Genomic DNA, 9,395 nt, shown 5'->3' on the forward strand with positions numbered 1-9,395 from the left:
CAGTAAAAGAATGAGAAATTTGGGAACTTCCATGGTATGTTTTCAATATTGCCTTAGCCCTTCAGACGGTCCAGTGCCTATCTGGAGATTCTGGACTATAAGGTTCGTCTCTCTTTTCTTTTTCTTGGACTGTTGTGCACAATTTTCTCGAAGTATGCCAAAAATTCCTGTAATACTTTTCTTTCCATGAATTATGTGAATGAGATTCAATGACTCATTCCTAAGTCTTCACTTCCATTGTGTGGTATGTGATGAATCTAAAGACCTGTGTCTATTGACTCCAGTTCTTAAGACCTGGCCTTCATGCATTGACTTCTAGTCAACCCCATTTGTTTTCTAATTTGGTGGGAGTTAAATTTCTTATTAATATTTTGCACAATAAGAATCAGATCTGATATTTTAATTGCATGTAACTTTTACAAATGCTGTTATAGTTCTTAGTTACTTCTACTGCAAGAAAAGGCATCTATAACTCAAGTCAAATTCAATTATTTCTTGAGATGGAGCCACCTAATTCCCCAAGTTGGGGCATCTGACCTGTCTGAAACTATGCTGAGCATACAATAAATTTAAGTTTATGATTTGGGATGAGTTTTGTCCCAAATATATTAAAAGGGACAGGCAAAAGATGTTTGATGAAATGCAGGGATCTTGCTCCGTTTTGTTTTTGCGCTGAAGAGCTGAAGACATACATACACATGTTGTGTGCAGTTAATAAAAGTGATTTGAAAGCGTGAAAACAATTGAGGTCAGTTGATAGAAGTCAGTAAAACTAAGGCATATATGGATGGTGGTCAATGTTGGCTGCTCACTACAACATTTACATTCAACATGCTTTTCTTGTTTTACCATATAGCTAGGCACATTTCTTTGAGATTCTAATTGCATCTTTAATGACTTAATGTATTCACGCACAAGTAATTCTTGTATAAGTTTTACCATAGCTAGACAAGGTGCATGTTTTGTCTGATCTTTTATGTTTTTTTTTTTTTTTTGGTAAGACAGCCATATGTCGTATGTTTTAATCATCTAAATATCAATTAAGAGAATGATAATCTCCATAATTTGTCGTAATTATATTCTCTTCTTTTCTCCTTTACTGATGTAAAAATTTGAACATGGTATCTAGAACTTTACTAAGTCACTTGGCTATGTTCTTAAGTAATTAGGTTATGTTAAAGAAATCAAGGAGAAAAATGAATCAGAAAGGGTATGGATTATCGATTTGTTTTGGTGACATTGACCTTCCATATGAACCATATATTCTAATTAACTAATTCATGAATGGGATTATCATTTTAGCTGTTTAATTTGTTTGGCTGTTACCAATAGCAGAAGGGTTTCTTATTTCAACAGTGTCTGAACTCTTCGAGGACTTTTAAAATGATACCTGAACTTTCAAAGTGATCAAGGTGATACCTGGACTTGAGTTTTCTTATCAACGTCGTACCTGTGTCAAAATTCCGTTACGGCTCCGTTAATTATGAGCACGTGACTTCCATGTGACTGGAGTTTGAGGGATAAAATAGTCATTTGACTCCAATTTATTATTAAAAAATAAAATAAAATAAAAAAGGAAAATCTGAAATTCTTCTCAGACTTGTCGTCGACCGGAAAAAAAAAAAAAAAAATTCCAAATGCAGACTCTCCTCCTTCTCGACTACACGAAGAAAACGACGACGAATCCTCAACGTCTCAGCCCCACCTCCTCCATCACCGCAACCACCCAAAACCTAGACGACTACTCCTCCTCCGACTACACCACCATATCCCCAGAATCAACCTGAACCCGATGATTGGATATTATCTCCGGTGAGTCTGCTCATCCTTTTGGTATCGAACTCGTGAAACAACCTGCCACAATCAGCCTTAATGGCTCGTCATTCTAACCGCAACATCCGCCCTCCTCCTCCTCCTCCTCGCTCTCCTCACCCTAACCATAACCCACGCCAAGTACTCCTCTGCCACCGATTCCTTAGTCTCGACCAGTATTTCGACGACAAGAACTGCAGCCTAGGGCTCCCGAGACTGTTGAGATTCGCTTACCTGATTACAGGTTCTAAAGGTGACGGCCCTCAGCTGAAGCGGCTGCTTCAGGCGGCGTACCACCCGAGAAATGACTACTTGCTCCACCTCGATCTGGAAGCTTCCGACGCTGAGAGGCTCGAGCTCGCCAAGTACGTCAAGTTGGAGTGTGATGAACGAGTTTCGGAATGCGATGGTGGTTGGAACTGCAGATTTGGTAACCAAATTCCGATTTCTGGAGAAGCTCAAAGCTGGAAGAGTCGTCCGGATTCAAAGATTGGGAATCAGAAGTCGGGGATTTTGGGAATGAGTTTGATTTTGATTTCAAGTTTGATTGAATCGGTCGAAATCGCCGCCGCCAAAATCCAGTACACGTTGCAGCACCATGACCACAGCTCCGGGATTGCTGAGCATAGATGACGAGGTCCGACCTGACTTCCCGTGCCCGTATTGCTTTCTCAGACTTTGTCACCGTGTCATTGTGTTTGTTCCTCGAGGACGAGCACCTATGGGAATCTAGAGTCACCGTACGTGATTATAAGAGAAATGTTCAATCATGGTAATGGAGGTAGGTTACAGTCTAAGAGTGAGAGAGATTGCATTTGAAGAAGACGAGAGGCGGAGACGGTAGAAGAAGACGACGAGAGGTGGAGATGGTAGAAAAAAACGATTAAAAAAAAAGGTAAATACCTATTTTTTTAATTAAAAATAGGTAAAATGTCGGATATACCCCTAGATTTAGGGCAAATTAGTCTTTTTATCATCATTTAGTCTTTCATGTGCGTCACACATGTCATAATTAACGGAGCCGTAATGGAATTTTGACTTAGGTACGACGTTGATAAGAAAACTCAAGTCCAGGTATCGCCTTGATCACTTTGAAAGTTCAGGTATCATTTTAAAAGTCCTCCAAGAGTTCTAAAGTAAAAAACCCATAGCAGAACCAACACTTAATTGTTTCAATTCCCTTGTTTTGTTTATTGTCCTTTTTTTTATATAGTTTTTTTATGGATATTGAAAATTGAACACAGAGAAACTTAAAGTTTTATTAGAATGAGTCTCTTATCTTCAGCTGAAATGCTGGAGCAGTAATTTCTGATACATTTTGTAGGAAGCTCAAAAAATGCAAAAACTACATACTAATTATATCATATGATCTTCAATTCTTCATCATCTACTCTTCCCTCATCATTCTCAAGTAGAAGCTCTACAACCTTGCTCATGGCAGGTCTTGCACTGCGGTCTTCTTGCACACACAGAAGAGCAACCTTCATCAATCTTTCGAGCTTCTTCTTGTTGAAATTATGATAGAGTCTAGGATCAATCACTTCCTTAAGCCCTTCGACTCTGATCTTTTCAGTCACACATTGTACCAGTTGGTTGTGCTCAGTGTACTCTTGTGCAAAAGCTGAAAGTAGAATAGATGCACTCTTTCCACTCAGTAGCTCCAACAAAACAATCCCATAGCTGTAGACATCTGCCTTTGCATCAATTTTAAGGTTCACCATCCACTCTGGAGCCATATAACCTCTGGTGCCTCGAACTCTCGAAAATCCAATGCCTGCATCTTCAATGTTGACTTTGAATAACTTTGACATGCCAAAATCTGCCACCTTAGGTTCAAGATGGTCATCTAACAGTATATTTTGAGGCTTTACATCACAGTGGAGTACCCATTCCAGACACTCCTCATGTAGATATGACAAACCCTTTGCAGTGCCTAATGCAATATTGTATCTCTGCTCCAATCCTAATTCAACATCAGAAAACAAGAGTTTATCCAAGGATCCATTCTCCAGATACTCATATACCAACAGCTTATGTTCATTCTCAGCACAGAAACCCCAAAGCTTAACCAAGTTCCTGTGGTTGATATTCCCTATGACACTAACCTCTGCCCAAAACTCTGCATCTCCTTGTACAATGCCTTCTAGTCTCTTCACAGCTACAACTCTGTCACCATCCAGAATCCCTTTATAGACTCTGCCGAACCCCCCTTTTCCTATCTCCTGTTTGAAGTCATTGGTTGCTTTCTTTAGTTCTGCATAGGTGAAACTTTTGAATCCCACAGCATTTATGGCTAATGCCATATACCCCATGTTCATCATTTCATCACGAGCTTGCTTTCGGAACACAAACCACCATGTCAAACTGATGCTGATTGCTTCAATTAGCCCAAAGGAACTCAAAAATCCAATGAGGTATTTCATGTACTGGTTTCCATTGCCCTTTTCTGTTTCGAGATCAGTACTTACAACAAATTGTGCCGCTGAACAGTTCGAATCATGTGCTTCTAGTCTACTTTGGACTGCACCAGGGTTCAGATAACCTTTTGGAATCTTTACATGGATGATGCTCTTAACATTCGACATACGATATCCATTAAGCAGAAGACTCTTGGGATAACATTCTCCGATCCCATCCAGCGCATATCCGAATCCCAAGCAACTTGAATGCATTAGACATGAATTCCTGCATGCTTCAAAAGAGATTCCACGAGTATAGGTTGCCATGTCATATCCATAGTAATCTGTGTAAGGAAGCTCCAGGAAATCCAGCTTGCTTGTATCTTGAGTGAGTTGAGTCAAATTGAAGGGTGGTGAGCAGCCTTTGGACCAGTCTGAGGGATCGTTTAGGGAAAACCCCGAAGGGCAGGTACAAGTAGGTTGTGGTTTGTATGTGCAAATACCATATTCACCGCACAAGCCCTGAACCCGGCATGCATCAACACCATCAGGCAACCATGACAGTTTCCACAACCCTGTCGATTCATGAAGACTGTACAGTCTTAAGATGCCATCATAATCCACCGTTAGACGCCGCTTTGGACCAACCCCGTAGTCAGATGCATTGAACTGCATATTGTCACTAGATATAAATTGTCCAGCCACATCTAAACTTGCCACCCTAGAGCTGTTGTAAGGATTTCTACCACTTTCAAAAACACTTGGAATAATCCGGGGCCAATAAACACTAGAAAGTTGAGGGCCATTGTAGATGAGAAACAAGACATTGTTATCGTCGAATTTGAAGTTATAGAACCCGGATAAGTATGTACCTTGGCTTCTCATGGACACCAAGGTTGTGTTCTTGGTGAGTGGCTGTGTTGGTAAAAGTGTATCTGTGGGAGAATCAAAACTTTGCCAGATTACCCTCTTTGCTTGATTCCTCAGCACCAAATTTCCTGTGTCAAGAAGCACAACTTCCATGTCTTCATTAGAGATTGTGTTGGTCGACCACACGAGTGTACCAAGTGCATCTGTCAAAACCAGGTTGCCACTTCCATGGAGGGTTAGCTTTGAGCCTCTTTTGCTCACAGGCTTGTCTCTGTTAGCCATCCAGACAATTGTTTTATTGGCACTATTGGTGAACCATATTGAATAACAGGAGGCATTGGCACCAACTTTGTAAAATCCACTAGAAAAAGTTCCATCTGGTGAAACCAAGACGTTGGTCTCCTCCTCAACTTTCAAGGAGTTCCCTTTCCTTAATCTTGGCATCCCTTGTAACCGTTCTTGACTCTGAGCAAATGTTGCTGCAAATAGCAAAAGGAGGAAAAACTTGGGAACTTCCATTGTGGATATTTGGAAAATGCTTTTAACTTTGGAGATGGAAGACGGACAATGTAGGCTTATAAGGTGGCCTTCTAGCCGTGTGAATGAGAATAATCAGAATATACAGACTATTCTATTTGACCGTTTATGCAGAACCTTTCTTCACGTATGCAATAATTGAGTTTCACCAGATCACATGCGTTCTTTTTTTGGTTTTATGCATACATTGTTTTAATTAGTTGGAAACAACACTGTTCTTTCCATGAATTATAACAAATTTATGAGATTCAATGACTGAGTCAAGATGTCAAGTAAATATAAAAAATGGGAGTCTATTCCTTCATTTAATGACTTTGAGGACCTGTGTTTATAAGACCTGGGTTTTCATTCTCAACCCGGTTACACTTGCAATGGGGTGGAACTTTCATAACTTCGAGTCGTAAACATCTAGAAATTCCATTTAGTAATATATATGTATGTGTGTGTGTGTGTGTTCTTTTTTTTTTTTTTTTTTTTTTTACAAAAAAATAACTGGCCAAGGAAAATTTTACAGATGCACCAACTTCTTTGCAGTAGAACATCTTCACATTCTAGCAATTCTTTTACTACTGAATCCATTGTTGGTGATTTTAGCTTAGCTCTTCATAAGTAACTAGGTTATTTAGAAAAAATCAAGTATAGAAGTTGAAATTAAAAATAGAATACACAGAAACACAAAATAACTTACTGTTTTATTGGAATGAATCTTTTTCATCTTCAGCTGAAATGCTGGAACTGTAATATACTGTTGAGTTTTCTTGGAAGCCAAATAAATGTAAAAACTACACACTAACTTTATCACACAGTTGACTTGTAGTATTTATTCCCTGATCTTCAGTTCCTTTATTATCTGCCCTTTACTCAAGTAGAAGCTCCACCACCTTACTCATGGCAGGTCTTGCACTTCGATCTTCTTGTACACACAAAAGAGCAACCTTCATCAATCTTTCGAGCTTCTTTTTGTTGAAATCATGATGAAGTCGAGGATCTATCACTTCCTTAATCCCTTCGACTCTGATCTTTTCAGTCACACATTGTACCAGTTGGTTGTGTTCAATGTACTCTTGTGCAAAAGCTGAAAGCAGAATAGAAGCACTCTTTCCAGTCAGTAGCTCCAACAGAACAATCCCATAGCTGTAGACATCTGCCTTTGCATCAATTTTCAGATTCACCATCCACTCTGGAGCCATATAACCTCTGGTGCCTCGAACTCTAGAAAATCCAATGCCTTCATCATTAATGTCTTTGAACAACTTGGACATGCCAAAATCTGCCACCTTAGGTTCAAGATGGTCGTCTAACAGTATATTTTGAGGCTTTACATCACAGTGGAGTACCCATTCAAGGCACTCCTCATGTAGATATGACAAACCCTTTGCGGTGCCTAATGCAATCTTGTACCGCTTTTCCAATCCAAGTTCAACATCTGAGAACAAGAGTTTATCCAAGGATCCATTCTCCAGGTACTCATACACCAATAGCTTATGATTATTATCAGCACAGAAACCATATAGTTTAACCAAGTTCATATGATTGATATTCCCTATGACACTCACCTCTGCCCAAAATTCGGCATCTCCTTGCAGAATGCCTTCTAATCTCTTCACAGCTACAAATCTTTCACCATCCAGAACCCCTTTATAGACTGTTCCGAACCCTCCTTTTCCTATCTCCTGTTTGAAGTCATTGGTTGCTTTCTTTAGTTCTGCATAGGTGAAATGTTTAAATCCTACATCATTTATGGCTAATGTCATGTAACCCATGTTCACCAGTTCCTCATGAGCTTGTTTTCGGAACACATACCACCATGCCAAACCAATGCAGATTGCTTCAATTATTGCAAAGGAACTCACAAATCCAATAAGGTATTTCATATACTGATTTCCATTCCCCTTTTCTGTTTCAAGATCACTACTTACAAAAAACTGAGCTGTGGAACAACTCAGATCATGTGCTTCTAGTTTGCTTTGGACTGCACCAGGGGTCAGAAAATCTTTTGGAATCTTAACATGCAAGATGCTCTTAACATTTGACATACGGTATCCATTAAGCAGAAGACTCTTAGGGAAACATTGTCCTAATCCATCCAGCGCATATCCGAATCCTAAGCATCTCGAATCCACTAGGCATGAATTCCTGCATGCTTCAAAAGAAATTCCAAGTTGATAGGTTTCCAAGTCATATCCATAGTAATCTGTGTAAGGGAGCTCCAGGAAGTCTAGCTTGCTTGTATCTTGGGTCAAATTGAAGGGAGGTGAGCAGCCTTTGGACCAGTCTGAGGGATCGTTTAGGGAAAACCCTGAAGGGCAAGTACAAGTAGGTAGTGGCTTGTATGTGCAAATACCATATTCACCACACAAGCCCTGAACCAGGCATGCATCGACACCATCAGGCAACCATGACAGTTTCCAATTCCCGGCTGATTCATCAAGACTGTACAATCTTAAGATGCCATCATAATCCATTGTTAAACGCCGCTTTGGACCAACCCCATAGTCAGATGCATAGAACTGCATATTGTCACTAGATATAAATTGTCCAGCCTCATCTAAAATTGCCACTCTAGAGCTGTTGTAAGGATTTCTACCACTTTCAAAAACAGTTGAAACAATCTGGGGCCAATAAACACTAGAAAGTAGAGGGCCATTATAGATGAGAAACAAGATACTGTTATCATCGAACTTGAAGTTATAGAATCCAGATAAGTATGTACCTTGGCTTCTCATGGACACCAAGGTTGTGTTCTTGGTGAGTGGCTGTGATGGTAGAAGTGTATCCGTTGGAGAATCAAAACTCTGCCAGATGATCCTGTCGTCTTGGTTCCTCAGCACCAAGTTTCCTGTTTCAAGAAGCTGAAGTTCCATGACTTCCTTAGAGATTGTGTTGGTTGACCACACAACTGAACCTAGTGCATCAGTCAAAACCAGGTTGCCATTTCCATGGAGGGTTAGCTTCGAGCGTCTTTCGCTGACAGGCTTATCTCGATTAGCCATCCAGACAACTGTTTTGTCGGCACTATTTGTGAACCATATTGAATAACAGGAGGCATTGGCGCCAACTTTGTAAAATCCGCTCGAAAAGGTTCCATTTGGTGAAACCAAGAAGTTGCTCTCTTCCTCAACTTTCAAGGAGTTCCCTTGCTTTAAGCTTGGCAGCCCTTCTAACTGTGCTCGACTCCAAGCAAAGGTTGCTGCAAATAGCAAAAGAAGAATAAACTTGGGAACTTCCATGGTGGATTTTTTTGAAAATGCTTTTGCCTTGGAAATGGCAGTTGGCCAATATAGACTTATACGGTTAGCCTTCTTCAGAATCTGATGGCTTTGTTCAGCCTTCAGGTATCCAAAACGAAATTGAGTTTTTCCAGATCACAATAGATTGATTATGTGGTTCACATGTTACATTATTATGATCATTTGTTTTCTAATAATTTTCTTTTCATGAATTTATGATCGAGATTCAATGACTCGGTCATGTTTGCCAGCTCCGTTCAGGCACGGACACAAGGGTGTGCTAAGGTATGCTGCAGCACACCCCAAGATTTTGGGGGAAAAAAATTAATATATGTATAGTTGTATACCGAAGTAGCTCCAGACTTTCGCTTCTGGACGTCCACAGAGCTAGTTTGGGGGGAAGAAAAGTCAATATATACATAATTAATCTATGTATAATTAACACTCTTGAAAGAACCTTCTTGTTCCCACTGTTGTTCATCACCCATAGACCATAGTTTTGGTTCTTCTATAATTAATATATCATTTTCTCTCTTTCTCTATCCTC

At 39.9% G+C, this 9,395-nt stretch overlaps 2 protein-coding genes across 2 annotated transcripts; both read right to left on the reverse strand.

Annotated features, from left to right (window-relative positions):
- Window positions 1–3,173: 3,173 nt before the first annotated feature.
- LOC133744568 (putative receptor protein kinase ZmPK1) lies at window positions 3,174–5,600 on the reverse strand. The gene has a single exon (XM_062172659.1). The coding sequence runs from the start codon at window positions 5,598–5,600 to the stop codon at window positions 3,174–3,176; it is 2,427 nt and encodes an 808-aa protein (XP_062028643.1).
- Window positions 5,601–6,475: 875 nt separating this feature from the next.
- Window positions 6,476–8,861, reverse strand: LOC133744569 (putative receptor protein kinase ZmPK1). Its single transcript, XM_062172661.1, has one exon. It carries the CDS (start codon window positions 8,846–8,848, stop codon window positions 6,476–6,478), a length of 2,373 nt encoding a protein of 790 aa, XP_062028645.1. The 5' UTR covers window positions 8,849–8,861.
- Window positions 8,862–9,395: the final 534 nt, after the last annotated feature.

This window comes from Rosa rugosa, chromosome 4 (genome assembly GCF_958449725.1).
Source record: "Rosa rugosa chromosome 4, drRosRugo1.1, whole genome shotgun sequence".
NCBI lineage: Eukaryota > Viridiplantae > Streptophyta > Magnoliopsida > Rosales > Rosaceae > Rosa > Rosa rugosa.

Coding starts and splice junctions, on each gene's coding strand:
- LOC133744569 (XM_062172661.1), bottom strand. CDS start 8,848: ATGGAAGTTCCCAAGTTTATTCTTCTTTTGCTATTTGCAGCAACCTTT.
- LOC133744568 (XM_062172659.1), bottom strand. CDS start 5,600: ATGGAAGTTCCCAAGTTTTTCCTCCTTTTGCTATTTGCAGCAACATTT.